Genomic DNA, 21,482 nt, shown 5'->3' with positions numbered 1-21,482 from the left:
TTATAAAATAATCCTAATCTGCAACATTTCATTCTAGTGGTACGGTTTTTATTCTATGAGAAATTCTCATGCAATATGAGATTGTAGGAGAAAGTATGATAGTTTGTGAAAAGCACAATTTTGTGACATTTGATTTGTGTGACAGAATGCTTGCGTGCCATTGAGTGCGTGACGTTGCTGTTTGTACAGAAACAAAAGAGGAGGGGAGCCCAAGCGGGGCATAACCAAAAGAAGTTCACGCCCTTTTCTGACATCTGAAATGAGACTTTTTTTTTTTTTTCTCTCTCTCTCTCTCTCTCTACGCTCTGCTTGCTTGTGTTCTTTGCCTGTAGGCAGAGCGGAAGGAAGGAGCGCCTTGTTTACTGGCGCTTGTCCGTCCGTATGCCATACCTGTCTGTCTATCTGTCGGGCATGTGACTATTAAAGCAGCGTCCTTGAGAGGTAAAAAAAAAAAAAAGAAAAAAAAAGCTGCTTGCTGCTGCCTAGTCACGAAGAGGACGGGAAAAGACTATTACCGGTGAGACGGACGGAGATGGAGCGGCTGTGCGGACCCGAGCTTCCCTTTTGGGTAAGTTTTCTGCATGGCTGCTCGCATGTCCGTCCACACACAGGAATGAGGAGTTCGGCTGCAACTTGCATTTTTCAGTCTTGCATTCCTTCTCCATGCTGTATGACTTTGAAGCTGGCAGCCATTCAGATCAGGAAGGAACGGAGCTAACTTTACTACTCGATCGTGATAAGCTTCGCTGCTGTCAGAATGAATTGCATCATGTGGTTTTGCACGATAAATGCAGCTTACTATGCTTTAATCCTCTCAACTCATTGATGCATTGCTATCAATGACATATGTTGTCTATTATTCATTTATAATGCTGTATTTACGACGAAAACACCTCGGGGCCATTTGGAGTGCTCCATCAGCCTACCGTGCATGTTTTTTTGGAATGCAGGCACGGGAAGAACATGCAAACTCCACATAGAATTGCGATGTGCGTCCAGTAAGGATTTAATCAAGTTGAGGTGTTTGAAAATGAGATCAGTGAGGTCAGCACTGTCACTAATGGGGCAAAAACTGCTGAAATGTGCAGTTCTAATATTTCCTTCCACTGGGTTGCTGTGTTTGAGGGGCTTGGGTAAGGGTACAGATACCTTTGAAGGTCTTTGTGAGCTGGCCTCCTATTTAATCTGAGCCATCTCGATCCAGATGCAGGGATTCCTTTGAAAAATGCACATGGCAGCCTGCCGGAGCTCGCCCAAAGCCACCAATGACTCCTATCACGAGAGAGAGAAAAAATTCTCGGGTCTGATGACACGAAGATCAACCTTGAGGATGAAAACTAGATGTCATGTTTGGTGGAGCTCTGTTGACCTCAGATATGTCCCCTTAGAGTTCAGAGGAGCGGGGTTCGTTTCTGCTTTTCCTTTTTGGAATTTGAATGTTCTTTTTTTTGAAGTTATTCAATTATTCTTATCAGTATTTGTTTGTGGTGTTTGCGGAAGGTGTTGTAGTCAACCGCCCTACTTAAACTCACTATTTGTCATAATACAGCTGAATATGCTGTTTTCTTCTTGCTTACTTTTCAATTACAGAATTGAAACGGAAAGGGAAGAAGCTAAATGAAGAAGCGAGAATGAACTTTTTGTCAGGAGGTTTCCCATCGTTTTGTTTGAGCTTTGTGAAGTGTCATACTCCTAAAGCATGACGAAGCAGTTTTGTACGAGTGCATTTCATACAATGGGATTCATATCATTAGAAATACAACATTTAAAAGCATTTAGAAAAATGAACTACGGACATTTGAAAACATAAGCTTATCAAAATACATTGCAAGAATTGTTTTTCTGGAAAATTAATTTTACGAATCATTTCAAATTAGCAATGTCTCGGTAGCAAGACCATGGCAGGCATTCAAGTCTAAAAAAAAAAAAAAAAATTCAAGTATTGTCCCACAGTTGCTGACTTTCTTGTAACCTTTTTTTTTTTAGCCTTTTTTCCCCCCGACTCTTTGTTTTTCAATGTAACCTGAATATTCCTTCTGTTAAAAATAAAAGTGATGATGATTTTTTTTAAATGATAATATTTGCACAGCACTATCAGTAAAACTTTGGCAGGCTGATCTGGGAGATTCCTAAAGTGGATTCACGGAAGCCATAAGAGTTTGACTGTAAAAAGCTATAAAGTTATCCGACTTTTAGTTCTACTTTTTTTACAACTACCAAGTAAACAAACATTTGGCTTGTGTTTATATTGGCCATAATTTAGACAGTTGAAAGTTCCATGTTGTAGCGTAAGAGAAAATGTCCACTTCCTGTTCTAGTAGATTTTTTACAGGTGTTTGCATTTGACTCCCTGCATTTGCTTAACTTTTTAGCGTAACAGGCAACAGATGGGGAGTCTGTTTCAATATTTGGTGTCAAGTTGCAGTGGACAAATCTGTGATTGTAAATTCTTCATTGCTTGTTTAACTGAATGAAGCTTTTGGAGAATAAATTGGATATTTCTGGAAGCATTTGTTGGGATTAACAGAATTTGTTGATGATAAAAGACTGCTGGGAAGGCTTCCAGCACGCCCATGCCCTTAGCTGAGGATAAATAAACGAAATTCTGCTTACCCATCCAAAGCAAAACAAGACAACCAACTAAAACACTCCTTATCTATTTGAACATACTGAAATTAAAAGATTTGAGCACATTACAAATAATGCACTGAACTTAGAATGAACAGTGAACACAGTTGTTTAAATATGGGACAACATTTAATAACCTGATATTTATTCATCTATTCATTTATTCATTATTGTTTATATGTATTTATGATTTTTATTTATATATAAGACATTAAAGTTTCAATACAATAAATAGAAGAAATAATGTGCTTGCTTTTGTTTAAGCCCTTGATTGATTATTTGTTTGTTTTGGACAATGTAAACAAAAAAAAAAGACGTTAAAAATCTTTTCTAACTAAAAAACTACATGTTAAAAGCTTAAACTTGACTTTCTACACCTTTTGGGTGTATGTTGTCATTTTTTTTTCTTTGTGTTGTATTGTCTGGCAAAAAAGATAAGATGAAAAGCTCCAGACTCACTAGCTGGATTGATTACCTATCAGCCCATACATGCATGCCTCAGTCGATGTGTTGATATACGGAAAATGAATGGAGGCTGCCAGCTGTGTTTATCTTAGTTCTATCTGTGGGTGGGCCCGGCCCCGGCCCCGGCCCCAGCCCCAGCCCCAGCCTTGGCCCGTCCGTGTGTTTGTAGGGAACCGTGATAACCAGCACGCATCTCCCTATGATTCATGTGGAGTTTTCCTTCACCTCTGGTTTTTGCCTCCCTTTGTTATTTAAAATACAGCTATGTTTAATATTGAGAATTTTTTATCAACAATGAATGAAGAATTTGGGGGGTTTGGAAAAAAAAAAGTTTTGCAGAAAAAATACTACCTCAAGTCTTGATTTTATATATTTTTTTGTCGCCTATTTCTGCAGGTAGCCAATCAGACGCTCCACACAGATCAACCCGACCTCCCTGTGTGTTTCCAGCTGAGCGTCCTGTCATGGGTTCCATGCATTTACCTATGGGCAGTCTCGCCTATCTACATTTTCTACCTAAAGAAGAACAACAAAGGCTACATCATGATGTCCATCATGAACCGATTCAAAACGGTGAGTCACCAACCACAGTTGTGTTCTAGCGGACAATTGGCCCTGATTGAAAATAAGATGAAGCCATCTGTGGACCCATTTGTGGGAATATGATCTCGCTTCATGTTCCCCATGCAGCCAATAACAATCTTTCTACCTGGAATACTATCAACGATAATTCTGCTCTTGTGCTTCACTGCAGCCTATTGATAGAATAAATGCAGCAGCAAAAAAAATATCACCTTATTCCTACGCCCAATGAAATATGGGAGGTACCAATGGGATTATTTTTTCTATGGGAAGTGATGATGCGATGAACTTTTAATCATGTGGGAATGCGAGTTCATGTAAACAAGCTTCACGTTGCTCGCGCTTATAAAACTGCAATCCTTCCTCAAAGTTCATGAGAACTTCAAACAGCCACTGCAAATACTGAAACGATCTGCATCAATATTTCCAATGTAACGAGCAAAACATCTTCCTCACCACGCTACAGTTTACTGTCCATAAAATCCCGGCAATTCTAATCATTTGAAAGGTTGACAAATAATAAAGTCTCCCATGCACGTTTAAAAGTATTGTGGCAACACATGCACACTATCCAGGTGGATGAATTCATGTGTGTTCCTCTCATTCCTGGGTTGAAAGTGGAAACCATTGAGGCTCAACCCTCTGGGTATGCCCATTAAAAACAATGCTCTCCTAGTAACAGATTCAACTTCTGCTTGTTAGTACAACCACCAGCAGCGTGACAAGCTCCCAAGGTGTGCAAGACATTTTCCAATGCAATGAGGGCTAATGATGTGGCGGGCCGTGTCTGGCCCCCAGGCCTTGGGTTTGACACCAGTGGTTTAGAAAAAAGGATATAGAAAACATTTGGAGCGTTTGGTTGGAAGTCCTTACCACATTTGTTGCACATTTTGTTCCGTTTTGTTGCCCTCTCAGGTGTTTGGCTTGCTGTTATGGGTTGTTTGCTGGACAGATCTCTTCTACACATTTCATGAAACGCAGCAAGGAACCAGTCAGCCACCCATTTTCTTTATCACTCCGCTCGTGCTGGGCATGACCATGGTAAGACAACAGCATCTCATTTAAAACACGTACAACACTTGGTTGAAATATCAAGTGCAGCGAAAAGTCCTTTTGTAACTCTTTCTCTCTGAAGCCACATTTGTAAAGAACCACTGCAATGCAGACTCAGTTGCCATGGCATCAAATCAAACTACAAAAAGGGATTCTGTAACAAATAAAGACAGATGCGGATTCAAGGAAGAAAAAATATCAGATGAGGCGTAATGATAAAAGTCACTGAGGGTGAAAATGACAATATTTATAAAGCATGTTGGTTTAAGCTAAAATGCTAGTTTATTAATATTTAGTTTTTTTTCTTTTGTATCAATCAGTCAAAAAAAATCTTCACTTTTGGTTAAACTATACGTGTGGGTGTTATTTTTACAAATTATTATTGTTACAAACGGCTTACTCTCTCATTTAATGCTTGAAGGTTTTTGAAAAGTGGATCTTTTGGAGGAACAAGGTTTTTGCCTGACACCTACAATATACTCTTAACAACCAAATGACTCATACATTCTTGCTGGAACTTTATTCCAATCAACTATGAATTGTATTTGTCTCATTTTGGACAGAAAGCCTTCAGTCTTACTACCTCGATCTTCCTTCTTCTATACAACTGTTGCACTTGCATGATAGCTAGTAATTATTTCCCAAGTGCCCTCCTGTCAAATAAATCATTTTAAATGGAGTCCTGCCAAGTCAGTCTCATGCCCTTAGCTAACCCTTCCATGAAAAAACATGACCTGGATAGCTGAGATTCTTCAAGCCCACTATTTGTGTATTATTATTTTTTTATATTTTCTCCAAGAAGTATTTTTAAGCTATGGTGTTAATCACAGCCAGATCAGGCGCTTTACCCTGGATGAACTTGGCTGTAATAGTAGGGCGTAAAAAAAATGAAAAAGAGTCTGAGTAGCTCATCTAACGCAGCCAGCGTGTAAGCGGATGGGAGCAGTCAGACGGAGGCTTACCTCACATGCCCTCAAATGTTGTCTCAGCTAATCTCAGTCAGTGTCTCTCCTTCCCTCCCTCCCTCCCCCATTTTGCTTAATATTCTTCTGGTTTCAGCTGCTGGCCACATTTTTGATCCAGTTTGAGAGGTTACGTGGGGTTCAGTCCTCAGGGATCCTCTTCATCTTCTGGTTCCTGTCTGTGCTGTGTGCCATTGTGCCTTTCCGCTCCAAGATCCTACTGGCATCCAGCCAGGTGAGAATAGGCCTTTCACCTCAAATCAAGACAAGAGAAAAAAATGAATGTCAAAATTCCCACAGGAACATTCCATGCAACATTAAAATGGAAAACATCAACAAACGTAAACAATACAAACATGCTGTTGAGTAGGTTGATTCTAAATTTGGCCACGTCCTGATGGTATCAGATAGCACTAATTTTTATTTCTATTCAATGTACTCCTTAATACACGTTTTTAATCCATGTCTTGGTCAAAGAAACTTTTGTCAATTATTATTTACTGACACAAATATTAAAATAAGCATTTATCCCTAGATAATATCATAAAAAAGGAATAATAATCACAATAATAGTGATAATACATTATATTTAACAGTTCTATTTTTAGTGCCCTTAAAAAATATATTATGGGGTTGAATGGGACTCGGTAAATTTCCTGGATTTCCACAGTATCACAAGAATAACAAAAACCTTTTCTCTGCCTTGTCTTGGGGCTTAGTGGATGTTTTACACAGGTCAACCCAGGCCACAGCTAAGCAGAAAGGGAATACTAGGCTTGTTGTTTCTAGAATACTTATTGCACTTACTTCACAGAGCTGCAATTTACTGCAAATAATCCCTTGGGCGGGTATGCAGACAAAAGACGCATATACAAGTGTGTACTCAATCTTAAAACAGGAACCTTTCACATTCTTTCATCATGCGTAGTACGACAACATGACAATGGGTTTCGTACAAGACTCTAATTTGACCATATATGTTATTATGAGTGTGATATTCTCTAAATATATCAAAACTACTACAAAGCATCTTTGTTCCTTATTAGATGTCCACATTAATCAATCGTCAAATTAATTGACGGCTATTTTGATCATCGGTTGAAGCCATTATTTGGCTTAAAATTGTCCAAATTATGTTTTCTGATTCATGTTGTCCGTCATAAAAGCAGACTGATTGTTTGATCAAGATAAATGACATTTGCAAACATTGGCTTTTGCTTTGGGGAATCAACATTTTTCCCTATTTCCTGATGTGAACTGACTTCTTATGAATGTATGGGAAGGAAAAAAAATATATAATTTACCGTATTTTCCGGTAAATCTTTTTCCTTCTTTATTATGCATTTTATAGTTGGTGTGACTTATAGTCTGGAAAATACGGTAATCATTATATCAAGTCAAGGTATGAATAATTTCATCAAAGAAGCTATGAATGAATGAATGCAACGTTTCAAGTTAATTTTTGACAAAGCTTACATAACAAATCGTGCTTGCTTCCGAAATGTGGGTGATTCATGTTCTGGTCTGTTGCTTGTTATCGGAAGAATGTTAATGATCACGTTCATCACGCCATTGATTGTTTTAGTCACAGCCTTTGGCTTAAGAGTACCTGAGATCATTTGTGTCATTAAAATATTTGGAGTCATGACTGGGTCTTAATGAGGCATTGTTCAAAAAGTGACCTCTGTTGAGGGCCCATCTCATTTCCTGCTCTGAGTCATTCTTACGTGTGCTTGTGTCTTCTATGCAAATCTCAGGTTGAAGTCACCGACACGTTACGCTTCACCACTTTCTACTTCTATTTTGGCTTGGTGGTCTTGGAGCTGATCCTGTGCTGCTTCAATGAGAAACCCCCGCTCTTTTCCAATGTTGTCACAGACCCCGTGAGTCATCATGTCACCTATGCTCTGCATGTTTCAGCATGCTTGAATAATACATTCAAGTTCCTGAATGAAATGCTCACAGCCTGGAAAAGTCTCACTCAAAGACATTGATTGTTTCTGATCGATCATCACACGGCTAAGATAGCGAAGGAGTAGCTTGAGGACAACTCAATGAGTGGCCTTGCCAGAACCTAGACTTGAATTAAAAATATCAAATATAATGATTGTAGTTATTCCACTCTTGTTTGTTATTTTTGTTTTTTTGTTCTGCCCAGAATGTCTGCCCTGAGTCCACAGCTGGGTTTCTATCAACCATAACATTTTGGTGGTTCACAAGGTTGGTTGCTATTTCTTAATACATGCATGTCAGTAGGATTTTATTTGCATAATACAAAAAAAGGCACAGGACATTTATAACCATATTTATTTAATTTAGTTGGAATCTGACTTGTTCCAGCACACCAGCTTCTTTGTTGTTTTCTGTAAGTCAGTCTCCCTTTCATATTGGACATTATATTAATCCAATTTCCAATGAAATCGGAGCCTGGAGTACAGAAATGGTGATTAGTAAGTTCCAGGAAATACAATTAAGCATTAGGTCAAGTAAACCCAAGGGGTAAGTAAAATGCATTGTAATACCTTTTCCAATGGAAGAAAAATTGCTAGACTTGCTAGAAAATTTGGTCGAGAAATATTTTGTAGTTAGATATTGCTTTTCTTTTCTCAGTCTGGCCGTGAAAGGATTCAAAATGCCTCTTGAGGCCAAGGACCTCTGGTCTCTGAACCAGCGTGACAGCTCAAAGGCAATGGTGCCAAAACTCCTCAAAGAATGGGAAAAGGAGCAAGCCAAAAGCAAAAGGTATTTTCCTTATTCTTACCTTATCAAATTAATTGTGACACCTCTGTACCATGGCCTTAAATGGGATTACTGTAAATGCAGCATACGATTCTAAAACATGATTCTGGAATTGTCATTTAAATCATTATTTTCAGGTAGCATTTTCACAATTTCTGAAATGTCTTTCCAGTAAACAGAATCTATCCAATGACGTTGTCTACTCCAAGCCGCCACCATCCGCCAACAACCACATAGGAGGTGAAAATGGAACTAGCCCAGAAGAAGTTGAAGTCCTGCTATCCAATCAGAAATCCGTACCCCGTCAGCCATCGTTTTTACGTTCGCTCGTCAGAGCTTTTGGACCCTACTTCCTAATTGGTTCGGCTTACAAGCTTCTGCAGGATGTCATTACGTTTGTGAACCCCCAGCTACTCAGGTGAAGGAAAAATAATGACTATTTGTAGTTGTACTGCAGTAAACCCACACACATTTGACTTTATAGCTAAATTTGATTTCTTTGTTCCAGAATGTTGATCTCCTTCATAAAGCAAAAAGGTGTCCCAGACTGGTGGGGCTATTCGCTGGCCTTCCTCATGTTCTTCACAGCTTTTTTGCAAACGCTCATCCTGCACCAGCACTTTCAATATTGCTTCATCACCGGCATGCATGTCCGCACAGCTCTCATCGGCGCTATCTACAGAAAGGTATATCTCTTCCATTTGTGCTGTCATTTTGTAGCATTGTGTTGATTTGTGGTTGTTTGTGTGCAGTCGTTGGTGATCACTAACGCCGCCAAACGCTCATCTACGGTGGGAGAGGTGGTTAACCTGATGTCTGTGGATGCTCAGAGGTTCGTGGACCTCACCACTTTCCTCAACATGCTGTGGTCTGCTCCTCTTCAAATAATGCTGGCACTATATTTCCTCTGGCAGGTTGGTTTGTTTTTATATCACATTTATTTTTGCCAAAGAAACATTTTCCTTGGACTATAAATAATTTCTTTTCACATCAATGCTTACGCCTAGCAACTCCTTTTTTTTTAAATTATTATTATTTCTGCTTCTAGAATCTGGGCCCCTCTGTTCTAGCTGGAGTTGCTGTTATGATCCTGCTAATCCCATTTAATGCCGTTATAGCTATGAAGAGCCGTGCCTACCAGGTATTGACGGGCACTCTTAAAAAACATTATGTCATGTAATTCTGCCTTTTTTCTCAGCACAAATTGACTTCATATTTTGTGTACATCAATGAATATCCACAGTTTTGTCATTTCGTGATGCTATTTATTTTGCATTCATTCAGGTGGAGCAAATGCAGCATAAAGATAGTCGGATTAAACTCATGAATGAGATCCTTAATGGCATCAAAGTACTAAAGCTGTACGCCTGGGAGAATTCTTTCAAGGAAAAGGTGCTGGCCATCCGGCAAAAAGAGCTCAATGTGCTTAAGAAGGCGGCCTACTTGGGAGCATTGTCCACCATGGCTTGGACCAGTGCACCATTTTTGGTATACCTTGGTTTTCGTATTTCATCTAACCCTAAATAATAATCACAGTTACAGTCTGTTGGTTAGTTGCTCATTCGCAGCCTCTCTGACTTAACCATTAACTAAGTAAAAGCTTTAAGTATAAAGAGTTGGGGAAAAAAATAAAATAAAATACTGGTCAGGCTTGTATTTTGTTTCCTTCAACCAGGTAACATCTGTTTGAACTGACCTTTCAGAAAAAGGAACATCAAAACAGATCTTGTGTTCATTTGTATAAACAAATAGTGATATCACTCTCTTGCAGCCTAATTATGTTTTAAATAAGTTAATATTTACACAGGAGACATGTAGTAAGCAAATCGTGCGGTGCTAAATTCAAATATTTCCTTTCACGTTCTGGAAATATGCAAACTATGCAAAAATAAAAACACATTGAAGACAAGCAATATCGAAAAGGGTGCTAAAATGGTTAGAATTGGTTGTGTATCCCGTTTAAATGATCAAATCATCATGTTTATTGGTTTATGTCTACAGCAAAGTGTTGTTTCTCACTCGTCCATTTGTTGACGTGTCCTCAGGTTGCACTGACAACATTTGCTGTGTATGTGACGGTGGATAAGAACAACATCCTGGATGCCGAGAAGGCCTTTGTGTCACTCTCTCTCTTTAATATTCTACGTTTCCCTCTCAATATGCTTCCCCAAGTCATAAGCAGCCTTGTCCAGGTTGGGCAGCACTTTTCGATCATTCTACTTATCCCAACAACAAAATGGTGGCTTTCAGTTTACACTTGTGTTTATTCTGGATTCTAGACAAGCGTGTCACTGAAGCGAATCCAGAATTTCTTAAGTCACGACGAGCTGGATCCAAATTCAGTGGACAGAAAGAACACAGCATCAGGCAAGAGCAAAAAGTGTCTACGTGTGAAAAGACTTGACCTAAAAAGATGACTCATGCTTAAGAATGCATTATCATTGTTGTTCAGCAATTGATTGCGTAAGATGGCAATTTCCCCAGCCTTTGTGTAGAGTCACTATTTCCCGTTTTCAACTTTCACCCAGTGATTATTCATGTGTTCGTCACCGCTTAAAAATTGGTCAATACATTTTTTTTTTGCCTAACAGATTTTTCAGTCAGTGTCGTCAATGGAAAATTCACCTGGGCTAAAGAAGATTCTCCGGTTCTCCGCGAGTATGTCACTTAAAGCGTATTTTCTTTTCATGCTTCTAGAGTTAGCGGTGTGATTTATTGACTGTGTTCTTTTAGCATTAACGTGTTGGTGCCCCAAGGCTCCCTGCTGGCAGTGGTGGGCCATGTCGGCTGTGGGAAGTCCTCGCTCATTTCTGCCCTGCTGGGTGAAATGGAGAAACTTGAAGGAGATGTTTCAATCCGGGTATGCCTTTCTCACTTCATCTTGTTTTGCCACCACCATTAATGCTAACAAAAATGAATAGTAATAAAAATGGCTCACAATATCTATTTTTAAAAGTGAAACCAAATTGAGATTTTGGATTTTGACATTTTTGTAACATACTACATATGTGTGTGTGTCTGTCAGGGATCAGTGGCATACGTTCCTCAGCAGGCCTGGATCCAAAACGCCACGCTGCGCGATAACATCCTGTTTGGAAAAGCGTACAATGAACAGAAGTACGGCTGCGTTCTGGAGGCCTGCGCTTTAACCCCTGACCTGGAAGTTTTGCCAGGAGGAGACATGACGGAAATAGGAGAAAAGGTATTTCCTTTTCCTTTAACTGAGAAACGTTTTGTAGCTTTATGGCCAAGGGGATCAAAATAAATGTTGATATTGCAGGGCATTAATCTCTCGGGAGGCCAAAGACAGAGAGTCAGCCTTGCCCGAGCTCTTTATAGTGACGCAGATGTCTACCTGCTGGATGACCCGCTGTCTGCTGTGGACGCCCATGTATCCAAACATATATTTGACAACCTCATAGGTCCAGAAGGAGCACTAAAGGGCAAGGTTTGTTCTTCCCACAAGTGGTATGGAAGGTCCCCATTTGCTATGATTCTTTTCCTTGTTATTTGACCCCAGACGCGTATTTTGGTGACACATGGCATTAGTTACCTGCCCCAGGTGGACAATATAGTGGTGATGGTGGACGGAAGAGTGTCAGAGATGGGCTCATATCAGGAGCTGCTCAAGCAGAATGGAGCATTTGCTGAGTTTCTCAGGAACTACGCTCTGGAGGACATTATAGAGGATGAGGCCCCAGGTAGAATTAAATCTATCAAATTGGCTGATATTGCTTACAATGATCATGGGTCATGTTTTTGCAGAAGAAATGATCAATGATGAGGATTTGTTCCCTGAAGATACCCTTAGCAACCACATAGACATGGTGGACACTGAACCAGGAATCAATGAAGCAAAAAGAAAATTCATAAGGTACGACACAACCATTTGACAATGAAATTTAGTCTTGTGCACCCACAACTGTCATCGTTTCTTTTCACTGAAGGCAAATCAGCATCATCTCAGCAGATGGTGAGACCCCGAAATCTCGCTCAGTGAGGAGACATGGCTGCAGTCAGAGGAAGCACCCAGAGCCACAAGAAAAGAAGCAGCCACAAGAAATGGAGAAACTCATCCAGGCAGAGACTACAGAAACAGGCAGGGTTAGTTAGCCGAAACATTTTCCACGGTTCCTGGCACTGAGCAATCTCTGTAACCAAATCAGTCATCCCATCGTCACTTGTATTATTCAGGTGAAACTAAAGGTCTACCTGGAATACGCTAAAGCGGTGGGACTGCTTCTATCTGTGCTGATCTGCATTTTATACGGCTGCCAGAGTGCAGCTGCGATCGGAGCAAATATTTGGCTCAGTGAGTGGACCAATGATGCCTTGAAAAATCACACTGAGGACAATGTGAATATGAGGGTGGGTGTGTACGCAGCTCTAGGCATTACGCAAGGTAAGAAAAGTTTTTTATAAAAAAATTTAAAGTGACTGTATATGTGGTTGACATTTATTTTCCATGAGGTGTAATGGGTTTGTTTGTTTTATTGGCACGCGGATCTTTAAATATAAGTTTGCAATTTTTAGAATGACATGACACTGATTTATGCAAATTATTTTCCTGTCTTGACCCTCAAACTATGGACCACAGTGGGTCCACTGACTCCAGATTGAAAACCGCTGTTTTAAGCAACATCAACACATTTTTTTTTGGTCTCCTCTTCTGTGGTGCCATCTCAAACTACTGGAGAAAATGCATGTTCAATCTTATTCATTTGCCTTTATGATTGTTTTTGTGATTTCATCATTGTTTGATGCATATGTGTGTAGAGAGCATTAAGGATGTGAATGTCATGCATACATTTGTCTAATGTAGGGCCCGACCGATTAATGGACGATTGTGGCCTTTCAAAGGTCAATTATTTTTACATGAATGCATTTTAACCAATTTACAACAATTGGACACAAGCAAATCAGTATTTATTACACATAAATCTAAACAATGTGTCCTTAATATAGTATATAGTAAAATGTGTTGAAGTCATTGGTGAGTATTGCAAGTTTTAAAATGAATGAATTAATAAGTAAATATCACAAGAATGTGTTCATTATGACACACATTCAACTATTGGTAACAGAAATACACATGACAAAGAAATTCTGCATATAATTGACACCCATTTTTTATTTCTACTAAAACTCGGCCTCAAAAAAATCCTTATCGGTCGGGCCCTCATCTAAATCTTGACCTTTCCAACTCTGCACTACAGGCATGCGATTTTCCAATTGACAACAACCCCCTTTTTTTTTCTGAAATCAATCTCAGGTGTCCTGGTCATGATCTCTTCCTTTACATTAGCCATGGGAAATATTGGGGCAGCGAGGAAGCTGCACCATAACCTGCTGGCCAACAAACTTCAAACAGTGCAGTCTTTTTATGACACCACTCCCATAGGACGCATCCTCAACCGTTTCTCCAAAGACATCTTCGTTATCGATGAGAGCCTGCCTTCCACTGTGCTCATGTTCCTGTTCACTTTTTTTGTTTCTCTCTCCACCATGATTGTTATCATTTCCAGCACGCCTATATTTGCGGTTGTCATAGCACCCCTGGCTTTCGTGTACATCTTTGTCCAGGTATTCCGGAAAACAATGCATGCCGTTTGTGCACGTTTGCAAGTTGTCGTAACACTCTAGTGTTTTCAACTTTTCTCCTACAGCTTTATCCATGCTGACCATTGCTACTTTTCAGCATTCTGCTTTCCTGTCACGCCCACATTCTTCTCCAAGACTCTTAAACACAGAAAGAGATCATCTGTAGAACTATAGCACCCTCTAGCGGTGGGGTTGTACTTTTAAGGTCTTTGAGGGATTACGTAACGACAGTATTTCATAATTTCCAGCAATAGGTGCATTCCAGCCACAGGCTTTTACATCTGATTTAGTTTGTAGGTGGCAATCCATTAACGCAGTTGTTGCCCCCCCCCCACCCTTTCCCTGCTTACCCCCTTCTCGCAGGTTTGCTGTTGTTGGTTAACTCGCTGTTGTCCCAGACCTACAGTATGATACTGGCCGCCAAGCTCATGCACCTCAACCTGCTCCAGGGGGTTCTGCGAGCTCCTCAGGCCTTCTTTGAGAGCAACCCGGTTGGGCGCTTATTAAACCGCTTCAGCAAAGACATGGATGCCATAGACTGTCAGATCCCACATCAAATTGACATATGGATGCGCACTTTCTGGTACACACTGAATGTGCTGCTCATATGCTCTGCCCTCACCCCCATGTTCCTCATAGTCATAGCCCCGTTAACAGTGTTCTATTGCTGGCTTCAGGTAAATAGTCAACAAGTCTGTTACATGCATGTCTGATCGTGTTGCAATATGTGCTGTAGCTAGCGTTGTCGTCGAGACCAAGAGTCATTTCAGTATGATGATAGCACAATCTGAAAGCTCTGGTGGCAGAAAACAAATTGGAATTTTGGAATTGACGTATGAATTTGAATGTGCAATTTGCCATGAAAAATGATGTGGTGGGCCGTATCTGGCCCCCGGGCCTTGGGTTTGACACCTAAGTGCTGCTACTAGAAGTCACTGAGCTTCTTCATACTGTGTGTAAATCGGTGCACAGTCAACCATGAATGATATTTGTGGAGTGCCCCAGACTGCCTCCTCTATATAGCACAGCATGAGACGAAAGCTTTTAGAAAAATCTTTAAATTTACACTTTGACCTACATCTCGAAAGAGGATGTTCCTCCTCTTATCCAGTTCGTTGGTTTTAGCTTATTTGTCATTCAGTCTCCATCAAGCAGGCATCAAAAGTAGTCTCATTAAATCTTGTACCTCGTAAAGATTATTCCTGCCACTGGAGCAGCTTTTAAATGATGCCTGTGGTATTGGATCCAATTGAATTATATTATTACTGGAAAAAACGTTGCTTCTTGATGAATTCTATTTTTTTCAGTCAAGTTAGATTTTGAAGAAGACTGTGGGTAATTGTAATTATTTGCTGTTCTTTAATTTAGTACTAACATTCTTGATAATCTTTATGATATTCTCCCTGCATGGCATTTTTCTTGTTAAAATTGCTGTCCTCTATATATATGTGTTTTGTGGATGTCAATCATAACCAAACTACTGACTAATCAAGAATAATAACAGTACTAACACGAAGAGCACGTTTCAATTAGGGTGCGACTTCCCTCTTGTAATTGTTAGAAAAAAGAAAAAAAAAAACCACCTGCAGCTCAAGCCTGATATTTACATGCAGTACAGACTAAAAATATTAACTAAGCTTATAGAGCTTAGAGAGACTTATGTTGTTGACTGAACTCTCAGAGGCTCATCCCAACCGTTCTTTAAAAATTTTAATTTTTTTAAATATCTGACACTCGTTGCAGGTGATTTGTCAGCACAGTCTTAATATTGTGTATGATTGTTGAACTATGTATGTGTACCATGTAATTTTTATAGTGGGTGAGAAATTGCTTGTAACGTCATGTTTGTTTTCCTGCCCTCACTGCCTCTAGAGATTTTATGTCGCCACATCTCGGCAGCTGAAGCGTCTGGAGTCTGTCAGCCGCTCGCCCATTTATTCCCATTTCTCCGAGACCATCACTGGCTCGAGCGTTATCCGAGCCTTTGGCAGACACTCCGCTTTTGTTTGCATGAGCGATATGAAAGTGGATGAGAACCAAAAGAGTTACTACCCCGGTATAGTGTCCAATAGGTACGCACTGTCCCTCGTTTATAAAAAGTAGAAGGACAACAGTAAATGTTTTTTTATATGTCGTACAGGTGGCTGGGCGTACGCATCGAATTCATCGGGAACTGCATCGTGTTGTTTGCTGCTCTATTTGCTGTGACTGGAAAGAATGATCTTAGCCCTGGCCTGGTGGGCCTTTCAGTGTCTTATGCTTTACAGGTACGCTACATGTTGACACACCAAAAATGTTTTCCTGAATTTCTCTCTTTTACTGAATTACAGTATAAGAGTTGTGCCTGGTCTGACTCTTATGAAATTATATATAAGAGGACAAAGTTTTAAAATGGGCCATTCATTGAAGGTGTGCCTTATAGTCCGGAAAATACGGTAGATCATTTTCTTGAGTGATATGAACAACACAGGACAAGACTTAACTAGCTCTCATAAATTATTTTCAGTAAGTTGAATTGATGTGTTTTCTTGTGTTGTCAGGTGACCATGTCTCTGAACTGGATGGTGCGAATGACTTCTGATTTAGAGAACAACATTGTGGCTGTAGAACGAGTGAAGGAATACTCGGAGACCAAGACAGAGGTACAGCATGGAGGACTTTTTAAGAAGCTTAGAAGAAATTCAAAACTGTTATTCAAGTATCTTGTTTCTTTCCTGATAAAGGTTTTGTGCTCCATTAACGCAATGCTGTTAAAAAGTAGAAATAAAAAAAATCTGGTTCTTCATATGCTCTTTTCATATTCCCATGCAAAAGGCGCCCTGGGAAATCGAGGAGAAGAAACCCAATCCTGATTGGCCCATGCAGGGGAATGTGGACTTCCACAACTACAGCGTCCGATACCGAGAGGGACTGGATCTGGTTCTGAAAAACTTGACCTTGAGTGTGAAAGGAGGAGAGAAGGTAAGGGAATGGGAAGAAGGTGAAGAGCGCCTTTACTGATGACATTTTCTCCAGGTTGGTATTGTAGGTCGAACAGGAGCTGGCAAGTCATCAATGACGCTCTGCCTCTTCCGTTTGCTGGAAGCAGCTGAAGGCGAGATCTCCATTGACGATATTAAAATATCCGAGATAGGCCTGCATGACTTGAGGTCCAAGCTTACAATCATTCCACAGGTACACAAAAAAATGAGTTGGATTTTTTATGACTGCGCAATGGATGGCTGAATCCTTCATGTCCCAGGAGCCAGTCTTATTCTCTGGAACACTGAGGATGAACCTCGACCCTTTCGAGAAGTACAGCGATGACGAGGTGTGGAAAGTTCTGGAACATTCCCATTTGCACAAGTTTGTGAGCAACCAGCCAGCAAAACTAGAGATGGAGTGCTCAGAGGGAGGAGAGAACCTCAGGTAAGGAACCGACCACCGTGATTAGCCAATAGAATGACTGAATGTGTTTCCTCAGCGTGGGCCAGAGGCAGCTGGTGTGTTTAGCCCGAGCTCTTCTGAGGAAGACACGGATCCTCGTACTGGATGAAGCGACTGCTGCTGTTGACTTAGAGACGGATGATCTTATCCAGTCGACGATCAGAACTCAGTTTGAAGACAGCACCGTCTTTACAATTGCACACAGGCTCAACACAATTATGGATTACACAAGGTGAGAAATCTCTGAGTTCAAGCAAACATTCATGAGGGGATTCAAAAATGATCTCCCATACTTGGTGTCCTTGCAGAGTGCTGGTGTTGGACAAGGGACAGATTGCAGAGTTTGATACTCCTTCAAATCTCATCTCGCAGCGTGGAATCTTCTACGGAATGGCAAAAGATGCAGGACTGGTGTCGTAGAGCTGCAGCTCTTCCTCAATAAAGACTCAAGAGCGCCATTGGAGACGTGTGTCAAATCGCTGTTGCTAATAACTACATCAGGTCACTTGATCATTTGGCACCGAGGGGTCGGCCATCAGGAAAATAGCGTGGTAAAGAAGAAAAACGAGCTTCATTTGCTCCTTCGAATCTGACCGGAAGTGCCTTCAGCCAGGGTGGGAGAAAACAAGTGAATGTATCATTTTTCTAATGAGCTGTCTCTACTGCAACAAAACACCAGTTCACAACAAAGTGAGGCATTTTTATGTTTTTAACTAGTGGATAAAAAAATACTGTGCCACTGTACTGTCTGCAAAAACATTTGTGACAAACCCACTTATATTTTTGTACTGTATCATTATTTAAGCTGTTGTTGTTTTTTTTCCAATGTTTTTTTATGCAACTAGGGAAGCTTGTTCAGTTGATGTGATTCTTCTGTGAACCAAATGGATCTATAAAACTTGAATTATGTACTACCGAAATATTACATATTATGCTTGTATTAAAAAAGGAAAATATGATTCATATCATTTATCTCCCATTTATTGTTTTAACCCTTAATATTTGGGGTAACATTAATTGAAGTGTTGGGATACACATCCAGTCAATCACGTATTTTGCAGACACACAATTAAAAAAATGTCCACTGGAATTTGACATAAACCGGAAAAGTATGATGTAGTTATAGCAACGATCCACTAGTCGGCGCTAAAGTAGCATTTAATTGAAAACGATGTTATTGAAGACCTCACTAGCAATAAAGGTTTTTAAATCAAATATTCATACTCCACATGTTAGTTATCTGTTAGGCCTGAAAACAATTGAAGGTGGCTTGATATCAAACCATTTTTTTTAATGATCAGAACATTATATTAAATTAGTATATTTGTTTTTCCAAAGCCTTGGGTCAGCTGTCAAAGCCAGCAATAACACAATTTAAAACACTATAAACAGCAACACCGCAAGTAGTATTTAATGTGCTCACTGAAAGAAATATATATGTATATATTCAGTGGAATATGGGTTGAAAGCAATCAATTGATTAATGGAGGCAACATTTCGTGACAAGCCACCCTCAATCAATGTCGCTATGTGGGCTTATTACCAAACACAAATGACACATCTGAAGGTTAGCACAAGCCAATGGTGGTCACACTAAACTATACAAGTACTTCCAATGTATATTTGACATGTTGTCCCTTTGTCTCCCTTTGATTGACATTCAGCGAAACTAGTCCTGATTTTAATTTATAGCCTGAAGTTCGGGCCTCCCGACTTCAAAGGATGAAACCGCCGCTCTTCCCGGATGATAAATCACCGTGGGATCTATTAAACTCGTTTGAGTGGCTACTGTATCTTTTTAATAGATGTTCCTACTATTATGGCCATAACAGATGGATGTCATGAATCAAAAAAAGGTCTCCAACCACCCGGCATGCTGATCTCTTCCACAGGTGTTAATCTTTCATCTGTTCTGGATAGAAGCAAACATCAACATTCACTGTGCACGGACGGACCACACTGACGACTGCCTCAGGTGAACCGAGCTTGTGAACGCGTTGACCCGATCATCAAACGTCTGAGAGGAAGGAACAGAAACTACGAGCATACCTTCTGCAGCAACAAATCAAAGCACTTTTTTTTTTACCCTTTGAGCTGGCTCACTTAAATTAGAAAAAGTGTTTTTTTTGAAAAACCACATGTGTTTTTAATAGGCCAAAATTCAATTGAACATTTTATAGATACCAGGCTTCACAGTTTTATGGCAAAGGCTGAAAAGAAAAATAATACTGATGGTATTTGATAGGTGTAGTAACCACTAATTACCATTCCAGTAAGAATACTAAAAGCTTTCCAATAAATTCTTGCTTGTTCCTGTTCTAGTGTTTCTGAAATTCTTTGTCTAGCTTTTGTGGGCAAAAGGTTCCGCCACAAATATTTTGCCACATTTTTTATAAGCTATAAAAATGCGTGAAGAGCAGCGAGTTTCAAGGCTTGTCAATTTGTGGAACTACCGTTGCTAATAAATATTTAAAGCTTTTATACAATAACATTGCAGAAGTCAATCTAATTGGAAAGGGCCAACTTGATTTGCACAGATCTCAATCATGATAGAGAGAGAAAAAAAGAAATATATTTGTGATTTCTTTCTATTTTGTTGGGATTTAATCCCTAATTGAATCGTTTCTTGGGTGCCGATTAAAGGTGGAGTCCATTTCACATTAGTATGAGACGACATTGAAGGATGAAAACGTGACGTTATTATCAATAAGAGCAAAGCTGTTTTGTTTTTAAATATGTATTAATTTTTGGAAGAACAGCGATATAATCAGAGGAAAGGTTACTTTCATATGAAATAATAATGAGACGTTGGAGCTGTCAAGCATTTTTGACCAAGTGGAATAGATTGAAAAATAGCATTCTCAAAGCAAATTATTTTCTTGCAAAACCAATATGCAAAAATAAGAGTTGTGGTATGGGACTTTAGTATTACTGTTAGTATTTGCACTGGAAACAGTTAGAGGAAATAATGAAATGGAAAAACAGTAAAAATAAGATGCCTTTTTATAAAGATCCATCTTATTTGTACTGTTTTTCATGCTAATGATAGAAATGGACTCCTATATTACTAAGACAACAGGCCAGTCATTTTCAACAATGAACACAAACTCTCAGTTCAACAAAGTCCCCAAATAACAACATAATCATTTACAAAAGCGTTTTTTCACTTACTATGCATGTTGCTTGGTGCGACTTGTGGCGTTCCTTTCTCTTCAAATGTGGCTTATCGTCTTTTTGTTGGATGTTTGACAGGATTCGTTTTAGCTTGTCGTTGTCATTTTTGAACGAAGTCCCCCTTGGCTTTTCTTTTTCGCCCGTGCAATGTTCCAAGCCAGTAGATAAGATGCAAGCTTGAGTGCTTCGTTATTTTTGGGGAAAAAAAATAAATGTCCAACTTGCTGTTGCGAAATTTAGTCCCTTTTGGAAAGTCCTTATCGATGTTAGCATGGAGTGAGCTTGGAAATGCGCTAATGACGTCAGACATATCACACCTGTCATTGATTGTATGACATGGACGTCAAACATAAGGCCCGGGGGCCAGATACGGCCCGCTACGTCATTTGACATGGCCCGCAAAGATAAATTTTGCATCAACTTTGTCATGACTAAATTTACAAATTATCTTTTAAAAAAAAATAGAGATATTGCTAGCATTTTTCTATTGCCATACATCTTTTTAAAATATTGGAAGTCTCTGATTTGAAAACTAGTTATTCATCAGTTCATTCATCAATTTTAGACAAGCAGGTGTATGTTTCAAAACAAATCTGCGCTGCGCTGAGCAATAAAAAAAAGACTTTTATGTAGAATATTGATTTAAATTTAAAAGGTAACATCAAAGTTGTTTATACGAGCTTGTATTCGGTGTGATCCAAGGTGCCTTTCCTCCTGGAGAGCCTCAACAGATGGAGAAGTACATTTCTGATCTCCCTGGTGGTTTTGCCAGTAAACGAGGGCGGATTTGTTGCTTCTCTGGCTGCTCTGGATGGGAGAAACAGAATCTCGTGCGGGAAGTAGAACACCCTC

General features: G+C 39.7%; 2 protein-coding genes across 3 annotated transcripts in view; one reads left to right on the top strand and one right to left on the bottom strand.

Annotated features, from left to right (window-relative positions):
• The window catches only part of LOC148382938 (ras-associating and dilute domain-containing protein-like), a 35,092-nt gene extending 14,163 nt beyond the window's left edge, over nucleotides 1-20,929 (bottom strand). Inside the window, exons 1-4 of the mRNA XM_088358983.1 lie at nucleotides 20,628-20,929; nucleotides 5,691-5,944; nucleotides 4,549-4,701; nucleotides 1,150-1,272 (exon numbers count right to left, since the gene is read on the bottom strand). The gene's annotated coding sequence lies outside the window, so the exon portion shown is untranslated. The remainder of the gene's footprint in view (nucleotides 1-1,149; nucleotides 1,273-4,548; nucleotides 4,702-5,690; nucleotides 5,945-20,627) is intronic.
• Nucleotides 294-18,421, top strand: abcc3 (ATP-binding cassette, sub-family C (CFTR/MRP), member 3). 2 transcript variants are annotated; one of them, XM_088358981.1, is made up of 31 exons: nucleotides 294-568; nucleotides 3,490-3,666; nucleotides 4,591-4,716; nucleotides 5,788-5,925; nucleotides 7,448-7,573; nucleotides 7,849-7,910; nucleotides 8,301-8,432; nucleotides 8,602-8,847; nucleotides 8,938-9,115; nucleotides 9,182-9,343; nucleotides 9,478-9,570; nucleotides 9,714-9,917; nucleotides 10,475-10,621; nucleotides 10,709-10,796; nucleotides 11,021-11,087; nucleotides 11,163-11,289; nucleotides 11,455-11,631; nucleotides 11,710-11,877; nucleotides 11,950-12,130; nucleotides 12,195-12,303; nucleotides 12,377-12,533; nucleotides 12,624-12,831; nucleotides 14,394-14,707; nucleotides 15,903-16,102; nucleotides 16,171-16,297; nucleotides 16,571-16,672; nucleotides 16,845-16,991; nucleotides 17,046-17,204; nucleotides 17,272-17,438; nucleotides 17,494-17,688; nucleotides 17,765-18,421. In XM_088358981.1, exons 1-31 carry the CDS (start codon nucleotides 533-535, stop codon nucleotides 17,874-17,876), a joined length of 4,632 nt encoding a protein of 1,543 aa, XP_088215107.1. In that variant the 5' UTR covers nucleotides 294-532; the 3' UTR covers nucleotides 17,877-18,421. The 2 variants fall into 2 exon arrangements, with proteins under 2 accessions (XP_088215107.1, XP_088215108.1); XM_088358982.1 differs by lacking the exon at nucleotides 14,394-14,707 and adding an exon at nucleotides 13,702-14,012 and having other exon boundaries at nucleotides 295-568.
• Nucleotides 20,930-21,482: the final 553 nt, after the last annotated feature.

Source organism: Syngnathus floridae, chromosome 18 (assembly GCF_059516105.1).
Source record: "Syngnathus floridae isolate MCC-2025c chromosome 18, RoL_Sflo_1.0, whole genome shotgun sequence".
In the NCBI taxonomy this organism is placed as follows: domain Eukaryota; kingdom Metazoa; phylum Chordata; class Actinopteri; order Syngnathiformes; family Syngnathidae; genus Syngnathus; species Syngnathus floridae.
Note: the sequence above shows the minus strand (reverse complement) of the source record. Positions and strands in the feature narration are given on the sequence as shown.

Bases quoted from the DNA above. Each gene is read 5' to 3' on its own strand.
- abcc3 (XM_088358981.1), top strand. From the start codon at position 533: ATGGAGCGGCTGTGCGGACCCGAGCTTCCCTTTTGG. The intron at 11,878-11,949 runs GTTTGTTCTTCC...ATTTGACCCCAG, and splicing joins AAGGAGCACTAAAGGGCAAG to ACGCGTATTTTGGTGACACA. The intron at 16,992-17,045 runs GTAAGGGAATGG...CATTTTCTCCAG, and splicing joins GTGTGAAAGGAGGAGAGAAG to GTTGGTATTGTAGGTCGAAC.